Below are 15,343 nucleotides of genomic sequence, written 5' to 3' on the forward strand. Positions count from 1 at the left end.
TCCTTCCTAAGCTGTGGCTTCATCTTGATGGACAGAGGTCCCCAGGCTTCATGGGAACAAGCACACCTGTGATATTCAGCCTTAGTGATGGTGACAGTCCTCCATTTTAAGTCCTGTTGCCACTTCACAACCAGCTGTGCAGGGGCAGGTGTCCCCAGCTGCATCCTCTGTGGCACAGCGTATAAAAACACATCCATTTGCAAGCTTCGTAGAATGCCTAGGATGTGCCATGAACTGTCTATTCCCAAAGCTTCGGTGAGGACAGTTCCAGGAGCTGCCGAACACTATAAGGACCTGTTTGGGGGCGAAAACTGGGAAAGGAGTATGTATATGAATTTACGGGTAGGAAATGCCCCTCTCCCCATTTGAGACGAATTCAGTTTTTGGGGGGACAGAAAGCCAAAAAATCAGGGATTTATCTCTCCACAATGATGACATCTTTAAGCTCAAGCAGAACTAGTTATGATCATGCTGGCTCCTGTTTAAAACACACCCCACTTCTTTCTGAAAGGGGACCCAATCCTGCCTTAGGAGCAGAGTCCAGGGATGCTCAAAGCCTGTCTCCCTGGGCGGGAACCGGGTTTCGGGATTGCCCATGAGGCCGAGGTCTTTGGCGCCCTCTGGTGGTTTGACGAGGAACCGCTCGTATGACAAGTGTTTTGGTCCCAGCCACCCACTGCCCGCAAAGGCGTGGCGTTTCCGTAGGTCCACCCCAGCACTTGCAACGTGGGGGCCCTGCTGTATGCGCGGGCTTAGAATGAGCAAGGCACGGGCCTACGCCACGGAGGGCTCCTTCTCCTAGGATCACATACTATCTGAATAGCTTCTGAGTGCTATACTTATCTGGAAGTGAAATAAGGTCAGTGTATTCAATGAAAGGAAGGCCGATTCTGAATGTGACAGAGCGGACAGGATGCCCAGCTCTAGGTGGCAAACGCCGAGGAGGAGCAACAGCTGTGGCAGCCACAGAGCTGCAGCTCCATCAGGCTGCCGTAGAACACCAGCTCAGCCAAGGCCTCCGGGTGCACCTTGGGCATGTCGCTCGCCCACTCCCAGCCTGCTTTCTTATCTGCAAAATGGGGATAATCACGATATCCTCTGTGTTGTGGGTTGTCCTGAAGATGCCGCAGTGGTGAGCGCTGGCACCGGAAGCACAGAGGAGCAACTCGATGGGCGTTAGTCATTGTCTCTTCCAGAATGCTCAAATACCTCCTCACGGTGTTTATTCTAACATTATAAAAGACAGTTTGGGTGGGATAAAAATAGTCCCATGAACAGAAGAAAATGACAGTTGGTGTTCTGAAGACACTAGACCTCTGCTAATGCAGGCAATGAGTTTCTTAGCCTGCCTGGGAACAGCTGGTCAGTGAACGGTACAAGCACTTGAGGAAAATTGCCAAGAGCAACTAAATGAATTATACATGTGCAGTCTAATAAGGTTTTCTAGGTAGTTAAGTCCTGAATTAAGTGGCCGTGAGAGAAACAGATTTTCCCTCTCCTCTTTCAAGCACGTCCAGCTGTCCCATGAGTTTGAGTCACTGGTGCTCCAGGATCCCCGCTTTGAAATCTGTGCGGAAGTCACTCTGGGGCTTGTCTGCTTTCGGCTGAAGGTTTGTCCACATCTATTCCATTCTTCATTTTCTGTGAATGTGACAGAGGGGAAAGTGTCGTCCATTACCTCCATGCTCAAAAACTGGCCCTGGCTCTCCAGAGATGGGAGAGCAAAGCCTGCGTTCTTCAGTCCACCAGCCTGCCCTGCCCCACGCTGCACAGCCTTGCTTCCACGCATGGGGGCTGTTCCCACTTCCTCAAGCCTGCTCTGAGACTTCTCACTTACACAGCTCATTGGTCCCAGAATCCTTACCATTTTTCCATCCCCAAGGCTCCATCCCGCACCTCTGCCACTGGCCCTCCCTGGAGGACAGTGGCCTGTCCATAGCTTCACTAATCTGAGCATCTTCTGTGGATCAACAGCATCAGCATCATCAGCATTGCCTGGGAGCTCCTTAGAAAAGTCAGTCTTGGGCCCCATCCCAGAGCTGCTGGCTGCGTACCTTTACAAGATGCCCACACAGGAGTCTGTTTGACGCTGTGCTGTGGTGTGCTGTTATTTTGCTCACCCGATGTTCACCAGGTGAGGGCAGGCTGGCCCACACAGGTTAGGGCATAAGCCATCTCTGCTGAGAATCATGATACAGTTCTCAAAAAGGCTCTAAGATGCACTGCACACATGCCCCTTGGTAATCTCCCTTGTGTGCACAGAGCCAGGTGAGACCTAATGCTCTGTTTGTTTTATGAGTTTTTTTTCTTTTTTTTTTTTTTTGAGTCAGAGTCTCATACTCTGTTGCCCAGGCTGGAGTGCAGTGGCACAATCTTGGCTCACTACAACCTCCGCCTCCCAGGTTCAAGTGATTCTCCTGCCTCAGCCTCTTGAGTAGCTGGGATTACAAGTGTGCACCACCACACCCAGCTAAGTTTTGTATTTTTGGTAGAGATGGGGTTTCACCATGTTGGTCAGGCTGGTCTCAAACTCTGACCTCGTGATCCGCCCATCTCGGCCTCTCAAAGTGCTGGGATTACAGGCGTGAGCCACTGTGCCTGACCGAGGTAGCTTTAAATTCACAATCATTTCAAGCCTTTCCAGAAGGCTTCTTTTTTCAAATTAAAGACACTCAGGAGAAGGCGCAGGCTGGGGTAGTGTCATTGTCAAGGGGCTGCCAGTCAGAGTGTAGCACTGCCACTCTACCTACCACGTCCTTTTGCCTCACCTGACTTAGAGCTCTGAGGCAAGGAGGAGCTGTAGCTGTGGGAAAGCCTGCAGGTAGCAGAGCAGGAGAGGAGACTTGAGCTCTTGGAAGAGCACAAGTGATGAGACCTGGGAGGTGCACAGAGGACCAAGAGGGCAAGACACGCTCTGGGTGTTTGTGGGAGAAGCCTCAGTCCATCCATGTCTAGGATGTGTCCAGTCAACCAACCTTGGTGTTGGCATCGTACTTATTCGACTCATCTGCTGTCAAGCAGTTGTTTTCATTCTTATTTTTGCTGACAGTTTTCTTCTAGGACTTTTATTTATTTATTTATTTATTTATTTATTATACTTTAAGTTCTAGGGTACATGTGCATAACATGCAGGTTTGTTACATATGTATACTTGTGCCATGTTGGTGTGCTGCACCCATCAACTCGTCAGCACCCATCAAATCGTCATTTACATCAGGTGTAACTCCCAATGCACTCCCTCCCTCCTCCCCCCTCCTCATGATAGGCCCCAGTGTGTGATGTTCCCCTTCCCGAGCCCAAGTGATCTCATTGTTCAGTTCCCACCTATGAGTGAGAACATGCGGTGTTTGGTTTTCTGTTCTTGTGATAGTTTGCTGAGGATGATGGTTTCCAGCTGCATCCATGTCCCTACAAAGGACACAAAGTCATCCTTTTTAATGGCTGCACAGGACTTTTATATTCTATTTTTTTTAACAGTTCTATTGAGATATAATTCACTTTGTTCATTTAAAGTTTACATTTGGGCCGGGCGTGGTGGCTCACCTCTATAATCCCAGCACTTTGGGAGACCAAGGAGGCCAGATCACTTGAGGTCAGGAGTTCGAGAACAGCCTGACCAACATGGTGAAACCTCGTCTCTACCACAAATATGAAAATTAGTCAGGAGTGGTGGCACACACCTGTAATCCCAGCTACTTGGGAGGCTGAGGCAGGAGAATCACTTGAACCTGGGAGGCAGAGGTTACAGTGAGCCAAGATTGTGCTACTGTGCTCCAGCCTAGGCAACAGAGCAAGACTCCATCTCAAAAAAAAAAAAAAAGGCTACATTTGAATATTTTTAGTATATCTACAGAATTGTGCAGCCATCACCACAATCTAATTCTAGAACATTTTCATCCTCTGAAAAGAAACCCCACACCCAGTCATGCCATATTCCCCATCCCTAGGACTACTAATCTGTTTTCTGTCTCTGTAGGTTTGTCTATTCTGGACATTTGTATAAATGAAATCATACAACATATTGCCTTTTATGACCGTCTTCTTTCACTTAGCATAATGTTGCTAAGGTTATGGCTTTTATTTTATTTGCATAATTTATAGAGGCCACCAAACCCATCTGTATACTGGTTTCTGTCCATTCTTCTCTCATGCCATATAGTGAGGCCTCTTATGCAGGAAGCCCAGGGCATTTTTCAGCTGACAAATGTTTCCTTTTGTAAAACTTTGCTTGTGCCTCCAGTCTGCAAATTCAGTTTCTGGAGAAGCACATGAGTCAAACACTGTGGCTCACTTTTCTGCCTCCACGTCTGCCATCTTGGCCTCACTCTCTCCTGGTCTAATCCTCTTCAATCTGAATTTCAGGCTCCTCATGCTGAATACTTCAGTGCGTCATGTGGCTCTTTACTAAAGCAGATGTGATGTTGCTATGGCATCATGGTCCCTCTCCCTCCATCCTCATCGCGGCTAGTACTTGCTTGGTCTTCATCTGTGTGCGCTCAGCCTACTTTGTTCATTGTCATTGTCCCACCTCTGCTAGGCTTCTTGTCTCTACTTCATAGAAGTACTGCCCTATCCAGTCTGTTTGAAAATGGCAAGCACGTTTTTCCTAAATAATTTGTTTCCTATTTTCTGTGCTCTGTACTTTGCAGATGTTTGCTCTCATACTGAGTCTTTTTGGTAACATTCCATTCCCTTGGTACCATCATTTCTTTTTTTCTCTATCTTCATCCTTAAATCCTCATCCAGATTCACGCAGACCTGGTGTTCACCCACGGTTTCCAAATTTCCTCTGACCCATCACTGTCTACCTGGGCACAACAGGAGCAGGGCGCTCAGGCCCATAGCTAGAGACCAGGGGATTTGCGCAGCTCTGTGCCAGGTGCCAGCATCCAGCACGTGCTCATCTGAGGTGGTTCCATGTGGTAGATAGAACTCTCCCCTTCCTACTCGTCCTCCCTGCTTCTCCACTCTGAAGACAGGGCCATGAACTGCAGTCCTGCGAGGTTCGGGTGACTAGGATGCAGTGTCCCGCATTCAGTTCTATTTAAGACTCCATGGCTTAGAAGACACGGAGTCACTGCCTGCAATCAGAAGAAGGACAGAGGAGCAAAGGGAGGTGGAGGTGAAGTGTCAGGAGACTGGCTGCTGTGGAAGCAGGGCCCAGGCGGGACAGCAAGGGCTTCCCATTGGCTGATTGATACCAGGCTTCCATCTCTAGTATAGTGGGAGGGGTGGGGCCTCTGCCCCACCCCAGGCTGGTGGGCTGTGCTCATCTGGAGAGGCACCAATGGTTGCTCGGTCCTGTGGTTCATGGACATTCTTCCCAGATTCTGGCACTAGCTTGACCATTATGCTTCCTTTTCTAGGTTGCTGAGACTCTTCTATGTTTCCGTGGGAATTTAGAGACTCCTCCCCTGGTGCCATCAGAAACCCCATTTCTGCTGTTTAAGCTCATACATTTGTAGATGACATATCTAGGGATCTTTATTTTCCTTAAAAAAACTTAGACCATGGAAGGGTCATCTTTTGATGACACATTAGAATATGGAGAAATTGTCTGTGGGGAGAAGACGCATGCAGTCTTTTAGGGTGCGTTACTATTATTTTGTTGAATTTTGTAACAAGGGGGATGGTTAGTTGGCTTCTTCCTGATGTATGGCAAGGTTGCCAAGCACTGGCTTTCCTACGTGACCAGTTGATTTTTGAGTCCCCAGAGACCTGAGCACAGTTCCTCTCTTTCAATCCCTCCAGGGTTCCAACAAAGTGAATGAAGCTCTTCTGCAAAGAATAAACAGTGCCAAAAAAATCCACTTGGTTCCATGTCACCTCAGGGACAAGTTTGTCCTGCGTTTTGCCATCTGCTCTCGCACTGTGGAATCTGCCCATGTGCAGCGGGCCTGGGAGCACATCAAAGAGCTGGCGGCCGACGTGCTGCGAGCAGAGAGGGAGTAGGAGTGAAGCCAGCTGCAGGTAGGCTGCCCTGGGCTCATTTTCTGCCTGTCTCCTTGTCCCGCAGCAAGAGTGTCCTCCTGGAGTCCAGACCCAGCTACAGGCCCAACCTGGCCACTCAATGCTGCCAGGGTGCATTTGTCTTACCTGAAAATAAGGAAGAGAAGACCGGGTGCATTGGCTCATGCCTGTAATTGCAGCACTTTGGGAGGCCAGGGCGGGCAGATTACAAGGTCAAGAGATCGAGACCATCCTGGCCAACATGGTGAAACCCCATCTCTACTAAAAATTAGCTGGGCGTGGCGGCACGCATCTGTAATCCCAGCTATTCCAGAGGCTGAGGCAGGAGAATCGCATGAACCTGGCAGGCGGAGGTTACAGTGAGCTGAGATCGCGCCACTGCACTCCCGCCTGGCCACAGTGCGAGACTCTGTCTCAAAAAAAAAAAAAAAAAAAAAAAAGGAAGAGAAAATCATGTTAATTCTGGAGAAGTAGAAGGAATCATACATTTTAATAATTCTTTTAAAACTTAGATTTTTACTATTTATTCTCTTACATCAATCTCTATAATACTTTAAGTTTCTTCAAACAGCATTTGTTGAGATAACTTACTGTCATAACAAGCTCATATAAGAAACTGGTGACCTTTAGAGAACTAATGAAAACAATAAAAAGGGAATTTATTGTGACTCACGACTTGCCGTCCAAATTCTTGATGGTTTAAAGAAAGGATGTGTTTCAATTACCAGACTTCTTTCAGTTGTGAGGGGTAAACCCCTCACAGCTAAACCCTGTAGACAGCATGCAGTTAATTTGTAAAAACAAAGCACACATTTTAAATAAATGCAGTGTTGGCAACATGAAGGGTATTTAAAATTATGTTGGTGGGAACCCAGACAACCTTAGAAAGTCTCTTCATTAGGTTATCTTAAGAATGTCATCCTGTTGGGATATGTCTACCTTTCTCTGTTTCTGTCTTTTTGTTTGTTTGGTTTTTTGTCCCATTTGGTGGAAGACATCTGTGATCCCTCCTTAGGGTCTGCTTCTCTTTCTCCCTCCCTCTTCCTTTCGCAATGGCTCGTTCATTACAACCTGTGGGGGATTTAGAATCTATAAGTCATGTAATGCATTTCCTGATTGCCTACAACTTTATCTTCTTTGCTATTGATTTTAATTGTGAATATCTGAAAAAGTATAGTGCTCAACAAGTCAGAAGTTGAAAATCATATTTCATATATGTGATAGACCTGTCCATGGCTCCTGAAAGTTGAGGCCAAAGAACTACCTTCTCAGTCAAAATGTACCCTGAGAACCAGGCCCTTTCCCTGGTGCAACCAGGGCCTTTCCCCACTCAAACTGAGAGAGACCTGGGGTCTGAGGAAGACCTCCTGACCCAGAGCAACTCCAAAGTGGTATCTCAAGCATCTCTGGCAGGTAGTGGGGACAGGCTTATATGTTGAAGTTATTCCATTGCTCTCAGCATAAGACTGTGTGAGGGGAGGGAAAGTACCACTGTAAGCTCCATACGAAACAAATCCCTATCAGGCAAGAGCTCCCGACTCGCATTTCTGCAACCCCATGTTTGCATCTATCTCATAAGCCTGTATCATATCAGCATCTTGTTGACACATGCCTAGAAGAACATATGGGGAGAGCGTAGCTCTGAAAATTTATCAGAAACAAAGGTGTATTTCTCATCAGAGTCTCAGTTCCTCTGGGGTCATTATATTTGCTGTAGATTCAAAAGGTAAAAATGAAATTCAATTTTTAAAAAGATATGTGATACAATAGTAAGTCCTAATGCATGTATGTTGTTTTGGACAGATTAGAACAATAAAAATCTTAATACTTTGATTTTACTTGTACTTATTTGAGTTTATTACATCATATTCATGTGGTTATAGTTCTGAGAGAAAGTAGGAACTATTCATATTTTACAGAGGGTAGAAAATTAGGCAGACATTCTAGTTGACACTAATACAATTTTCATCAGAGAAGCCAGATTGGCAATAAAAATTCCTTTATTAAGTTCAAACTCTTTGACATTGCACAATTGTCTCTGTTTTTGGGGGAAATTATATATTCGTTCTTTGTATTCGAATAAGAAGCACATGCAATTATTCTTTTTTTTTTTAATAGAGCCATATGCTCATGCTATTTTTTTCCCTGTAGGAATCAAAAGTTGAAGCGAGATTTATCTGAAAACTGGAATAAGAAGCAAATAAATATCATCCTGGCTTCGTGGAACCGAGTCTGTCTGTGGCTTCCCATGTCTTTCTCCAAAGTTATCCAGAGGGCTGTGATTTTGTCTGCTTAGTGTCTCATCAACAAAGAAATATTATTTGCTATATAAAAAGTTAATCTTCGTGGCCATAGCTTTTATTCATCAGCTGTGATTTTTGTTGATTAAAACATCATAGATTTTCATGTTCTTACAGCCATCAGAAGTGGCAGGAAAGCCTCACTGACATATTTTCCAGGGCAGTCTATGTTCATGCGACTTGAAATTATATCTGTGGTCTTTAAATTGTCCTTTGCCATGTGGCTAAATGCCTAATAAACAATTCAAGTGAAATAGTAATTGTGTCAGATGATCATCTTGTTCTATGTTGTATCAAATTTATTCTTGTGATACAGACATTCCCTCCAAAGTAGAAAAAGATACAGCATCCTTGGGATGTTTTTAAACGGCATTCATTTATTCAGCAAATGTTCATTGAGTGCCTAGTGTATGTCAGGCACTGTTCTGGATACATTAACAATACAGAAGTTTTACTTGGAGATGACTTCAACTTCTGTGGAAATAAAGTTAGAATCAAGAGACAACCTGGAGCAATGAGATTGAAGTCTCTGCTGTGATGGGAAGGATTCTCTGGCTTTCTGGGTCTTGATTTTCTGGTCTGACAAGTCTATCTGTCCTATAGTATCATGATTGATAAGCAACTGAAGAGTGCTTCTGTAAACATAAATTCCGACAAGGATGTGGTATTTACTCAATCTCACTTTAAGTTTACTATCTGTATTGGGAACCATTTTGCTTTTAGAAACATGTGTTTTAATCCCAAGATGAGTTCTTGTCCTTTGAAGACTATAGAACTATCAAGGCACTCTCAGAAAGGGTCCTTGGGTTATTAGTAAGTATATTTGAATTTCAAAGACCTCCGATATCTATGTGAACTAAGTGAATGATATGATCTATTACTCAAAAATCTGGAAATACGTCAGATGCCAAGTAGTTCCCCATTTAATTTATTCAGGTCATTTGTTCTCTACCCAACAGCAAATTAAGACCTGACCTCCACCATGATGTGGGGACAGAGGCTGTTTTTGGGGCCCACCAGGGGCCACCCTTGTTAGGACCAGTGGAGTGTGGAGCACTCTGCTTGAGTTGAGGCTGGGATGTCTAAATTTTACAAGATTCTTTTTCAACCCTTGAGTTAAGATTGCTGCAAGGGCTCCAGTGTGAGCCACCAACATCATTGATACCAGCTTTCTGCTTTAGTGGGCTCATCCAGCCTCATCCACAAACATACTTCAGAAAGATGGCTGAGACCTGATGGGAGGGAGGAGACTGGGTGGCAGGGGCCAATGGGGATGCTGTACAGAAGCAGGGCAGGAGGCCAGCAAGTGACTGAAGATTTCCTCCCTCTGAACTGGCTGGATCCTTTTGATGGAGAGTCTAAGACATCAGCTTAGACACAGACCCAACAGAGAGAAAAGCTTCTCTGATTTCTTGGTCATTTCTAGGTAACTTATGGCAGTTCACCCCACCTCCTGACTTCTCCAGGTTCCTCCATAAAGTGGTTCTCAGATCTGAATTCCCCAGCCCTAGAAACAGGAAGAAGAACTTCCTCCCAGTTTATTTAACAAGAACACACCCATAGCACTTGCTGTATGCCAGGCATTGTTATACGTGTTTTAAAGTATTAATTTAACACTTATTTTAAAATTCTATGATGCAGGCCAATTATTATGCCCATTTTACAAGTCAGAAAACTGAGGCATTGCGAGGTTTACTGACTTATCCCAAGGTCATATAGTCAGTGGCCAAACTGGGATGGGAGCCCAGGTAGTCCGGCTCTAGAGTCCACGCTCTTGCCCAGTAAACTATGCTGCAAAAGATGCTGTCTGCTCCCCAGGATTAACTATTTCTGAAGGTAACTGGCAGTTAAGACATTTATTCTCTTCTGGGTGAAGCCCCATCTTTGCCTACCAAGGTAAAGTCTTGGCCCCTAGACCATCCCTGAATAGTCCAATGTGGGGAAGTTTTTAAAGTTTTGGATTATTCAGACTATAATCTGTGGTCAATACAGAGCATCTTTATTTGAATACATATTCAAGTTAGTGTCAAAAAGAGTGCACAAACTGCTGCTGGCACTGGAGTTAGATGTTTCCTTACTGACCTCTGGTATCTCCGGATAACAGGCCCCTCCTGCTTAGTGTTGGGAAAGTCCCAGATTGATCTAGACACAACTAACAGCTGTTATGAAAGATCTGTCCTGGAATCACATGTCTCCTCTCTAAAATCCAGCAAACAGCAATACTCCCTAAACCTGGAGAAGCTCATTGTGGCTGACCACATGCCCATCACCAAGGAGCCTGCAGGAAAGTCCAAGACAAAAAGGGGAGCAGGTGTCACTGGGTGGCCCCTTGATCATCATGAGGGTGTACCACAGTTCAAAGAGAAACTAGAGGGGAGAAGACTCCCAAGGGAGGGCAGTTCTAATATCCACTGACTCCACACCTGCACCCCTTAATTCAGAAATCCAACAGACATGACAAATTAGAAACTGATTCTGCTGGTATGCAATTCACAAAGTCTACATTTGAGGAAAGATATGAACACTGACTAATGGCGTTTTTAAATCTAGGGATCATTCCATTGCTTTTCTAAATTATGTAAATACCCAAACATCAAACACTATAAAGTTTTTTTGCCTTTCAACTGCATTTGATATCAAAATCTGTTTCCTTAATACCTCTGTTACTTGCCATAACCTACACTTGTAACAAGTAGTAGAAAAAGCATTAATAAGAAAGCACTGTGAGCATACGTTGCTTGCATAAACTAGATACATCTGGAGCTACCAATTTAGAGAAACTTGTGAATGGTTCCCCAGAGCAGAGATGTACAATGGATGGTAGAGGAAAGAAGAAGAAGAAGATAACAGAGCAGTCTGTATTACAGCAGACCTCGTGAATCCCAAAGTGCTCCAATGTCAAAGTGAGATCTAGACCCCAGCATTTATGAGATGGATGTGTCCCCAGGCGTTGTGAGAGAGGAGCCAAGTCACACCGGGAGAGTTCTAAATGGAAGGCTGTCTCGCAGGAGAGACTCAAAGAGGACTCAGCAGCTGTCTTCACATTTTACACTCCCTTTAATTTGAAGAGTCTCCTCTCTAGCTCCAAAGAGAAAGTGACAGATAGACAGATTTTCAATACGAAGAAAAACTTAGAAGTCAGCCTATCAGCAAGTGGAAAGTGTTTTCTTACAGGGCAGTGAATTCTCCTCCATGGTGGGTGCTCAAATGGAGATAGGAAAAAACCAAGAGTTGGGAAATCCAAGTCATTCTTCTATGAGACTGACTTTTCAGTCCATGAGATTGGACTGAAAATTAGAAAATTCTTCAGTTTTCTTGTATATCTGAGATTCCAATGTCCTGTAAAATAAGAGAATTTAGCTAATATATGAAACAGTAAGGTTAAGCAGACTAAAATGGTAGAAAAAAACAACAACAAGGTGGGTTATTTTTTCCTTCCCAAACCCTAAGCAAGGCAACCTAAGAGAAAGAACTGGCCAGCCCGGCCATAATAACACCTGGCACCTGGGCAGTGCTTACTGTGGGCCAGGCTCCGGTCTGAATGATCTTCAGACCTCAGCTGGGTTGATTCTGAACAATTCTCAGTAGTGGCTCATGAGCAGTAGAGCTGGGACTTGAACCCTGGAAAGCTGACTCCACAGCCCCTGCTCTTAATCACTCCACCATCCTGCCGCAGTCCTGTAAGAATGCAGGGCATTCATTTCCTGCGGCTGCTGGAACAATGGACGGCAGTCTCAGTGTCTTCAAACAACATAAACAAGTTCTCTCACAGTTCTGGAGGCAGAAACTGAAATCAAGGTGTTGGCAGGGCCATGCTGTCTACAAAGTCAAGTTGTTGGTAACCCAGATATTCCTTGGCTTGTGACAGCATCACTCCAATCTCTGCCCCCATCTTCACATGGCCTTCTTCCTTCTGGGACTCTTTTCCTCTTCTTTATAAGGACACCAATCAATTGGATGAGGGCCCACCCTAATCCAGTAGGACCTCATCTTAACTGGATGACATCTGTAACCACCCTCTCTCCAAATAAGGCCACATTCACAGGTGCCAGGGGTTAGGACTTCAACAAATCTGTTTGGGGGATGCAATTCAACCCCTAACATACTGTACCAAACTGGAGGCACCTAGAAGTGTTGACTCCCATTGGTAGCGCAGTCCTTGAGGAAAATGATGACCCAAACAAATGTTTCCTTCCGTCCCTGCTCTGCCCCATTTCAGGTGTTAAAGAAAAATTATGGGAGGGCTTTGTTTTGGAGTGAGCTCCTGCACTAGGTCCCAACAGACCAAACTAAAGTGGCATCACTCATGCTAAGGGCCATTTAATCAAGCTGAAACTTTAAGAAAGCTGGTGGTCCCCAAATAGACCAATTTCTCTTGAAAACAAGAGATTCACAGCAACGCATCAGAAAGAGCTCAGTCTACCTGAGTCAGAGTAATAAGGAAGTCCCATTTGCTTTAACCATGACAAGAAAAGTGGTCTGAAGTAAGCTGATGCTAACCAATCAACCTTTACAAAAATACTGTTTCCTTGTTCCAACCTTACAAAACCACTGTTCTGCCATTGCCCAGTGGGAACTCTAATTCTATTTTATAGAATGGAGGCTACTGGATTTATGAATCATGAATAAAAGCCAATGTGATCTGTAAATAATTTTGTCTTTTGACACAAGGAAGACACCACCTCCCCCGTCGCCAGCTCTGTTTATGACAATGATGCCAGAGGTTGCCTCTTCACATCCCTTTATGATTCATTCAGTGTAGCCAATACAGATCTTTTACTAAAATTGTGCACTTGGTTCACCCTGGGCCCACACATCTTACTTCTCTGCCAGAGGGCTGGAACACCATCCCCTCAATTCTGGTTCTTTTTTCTTTCTTACCAGTGAGTCAGGGAGCTGAGAGGTTTGGAAGTCAGTGCGAATCCACATACAGGGAATCCCCCAGAGAAAGAACTGGATTTAGATGGGCTGTTTTCCCTCTGAGCTTTGTCCTGTCAGCTTCCCTATCTCCTCAACACCACCTGCCTCCCACACCCACCGACACACACATCTCCAGAATGTAACTCTCCTGGCTGACAGGGAGGCACATTATTTAGGGCTGTGTATTCCCTCTGCTCAAAAACAAATGAGCTCACTGAAGTGTACACTGGCATTTATCTGAGACAATGTTTATAAAATTCATGAATATGGAAATGGGCAGCCATCTCCCAGAATCCCTCACACCAAGAAAACTGGCACTGTCTGCTGTAGGTGAAAACCTCTTCCCTTGAAGTCTCAACAACTTCTACCCAGAAGAAAGAAGAGCATATTCTTTCTCATACACACACACACGCATGCACGCACACACGCACAGTATATACCACCAGTCTGTGGTCTTGGAAGCAAAGTTTAATAATTGAATAGCTCAAGCACTAAACTCTTCCATATCATTAATATACTATCCTAATATGTCTCATTTGTCAAAGATGGAAAAGTCTTGATATGGCATAAGGGTTTCAATCCCAATAGGAGTATTAATAGTAACAATAAAAATAACACAGCAACGCGGTTTCTGTTGAGTGCCTGCCACATGCCAGCAACTGCTTTGATAATTTAAGAATTATATCTTATGTTGATAATAATCCTTATAATGGCTTCCAGGGTAAAAAGGTTTATTCCTGTTTTACATTTGATGAGGAGACTAGGGTTCAGAGAGGGTGCAGAAGTGAGTTACACTTTTGCCAACCAGGCCAGAAGATGAAAGCCGCTTGATTGGGAAATGCTTTTGTATCAAAAGCACAAAATGAAGTGGCTAGTGTTACTTGTTGGAAAAAAGTTAACTCTGGCAAGCACAAATGTAATTCAGTATTTGAGCAATACTTTTAGGAGGGTAAGAGAGTGGTTTATGTGAATTCTCCAAAATGCCATCATGAAAATTTTGATGATGAAAATCACCCAAAATTGCTAAATGCCTGTCTTAGCCTGCCCATTCTACAAAGTACCATATGCTGAGTGGCTCATAAACAACAGAAATTTATTTCTCACAGTGGAGGCTGGAAGTCACAGTCCCAGAATGGTCGAGTTCTGTTGAGGGCTCTTCCAGGTTGCTGTCAACTCTTTGCATCCTTAGGTGGTGGCAAGAGGCCTCGAAATTTCTTTGGAGTCTCTTTTATTGTATTTTATTTTTTGGAGACAGAGTCTCACTCTATCCCCCAGGCTGGAGTGCAGTGGCATGACCTCAGTTCACTGCAACCTCCACCTCTTGGGTTCAAGCAATTCTCAGGCCTCAGCCTCCTAAGTAGCTGGGATTACAGGTGCCCACCACCACACCTGGCTAATATTTGTATTTTGAGTAGAGACAGGGTTTTGCCATGTTGGCCAGGCTGGTCTCGAACTCCTGGCCCCAGGCGATCCACCTGCCTCAGTCTCCCAAAGTGCTGGGATTACAGGCATGAGACACTGCACCCAGCCTCTGGAGTCTCTTTTATAAGGATACTTACTAATCGCATCTATGAAGGGCTTCACTCTCATGACCTAATCACCTCACAAAGGCCCCACCCCTTAAAACCATCACATTGGGCTTAGGATTTCAACATACAAACTTTGGGGAGACATAACTTTCCATTCCCAACATTACTCAAATAGTATCTATATAGTCATTTCTAAATATACACGTATTTAGAAATTTCTAAATAGCCAGTAAACATACAACTGACTTGGCCTTGATATAACTGTTTTCATTTTCTTTTATTTTCATTCTACATGACATACTTTGGGTAATTATAAAATAATTAAAATTAGTTGATAAAGTATGGAATTAGAATAAACTAATTTTCTATTACTATCTAAGCCATGAAATGAATTAGGAGTTGTTGTTTTCAGTGAAACCTCTTCTAGTTTTTAAAGTGCATTGTCCAATTCCTTTTTATTTTGTCAAGATTTTAAAAACTTAAAAAAAAATCTTCAAATTGTTTGCCTTGCATTTCTTTAAATCTTGTGTTTAAATGTCATGTGCTGCTAGTTGCTAGTCATTTTCTCTATCCCCTGCACCAGACCCTCTCTTTCTCAGGAAAGGATATCCAGAGGACCGGGTC

The 15,343-nt window shown here is 44.3% G+C and overlaps 1 protein-coding gene across 7 annotated transcripts in view; it reads left to right on the forward strand.

Annotated features, from left to right (window-relative positions):
* DDC (dopa decarboxylase (aromatic L-amino acid decarboxylase)) overlaps window positions 1–8,526 on the forward strand; it is a 114,454-nt gene extending 105,928 nt beyond the window's left edge. For 6 of the 7 annotated variants that reach the window (XM_012002095.1, XM_012002094.1, XM_012002098.1 and 3 more), the window contains 3 exons: window positions 1,509–1,610; window positions 5,752–5,970; window positions 8,122–8,526. In XM_012002095.1, coding sequence (XP_011857485.1) covers window positions 1,509–1,610; window positions 5,752–5,952 — 303 coding nt within the window. In that variant the 3' untranslated portion in view covers window positions 5,953–5,970; window positions 8,122–8,526. Of the gene's footprint in view, window positions 1–1,508; window positions 1,611–5,751; window positions 5,971–7,056; window positions 7,066–8,121 lie in introns of all 7 variants that reach the window. The other variant, XM_012002096.1, reaches the window with a different exon arrangement.
* Window positions 8,527–15,343: the final 6,817 nt, after the last annotated feature.

This window comes from Mandrillus leucophaeus, unplaced genomic scaffold, assembly GCF_000951045.1.
Source record: "Mandrillus leucophaeus isolate KB7577 unplaced genomic scaffold, Mleu.le_1.0 Scaffold678, whole genome shotgun sequence".
Taxonomy (NCBI): Eukaryota; Metazoa; Chordata; class Mammalia; order Primates; family Cercopithecidae; genus Mandrillus; species Mandrillus leucophaeus.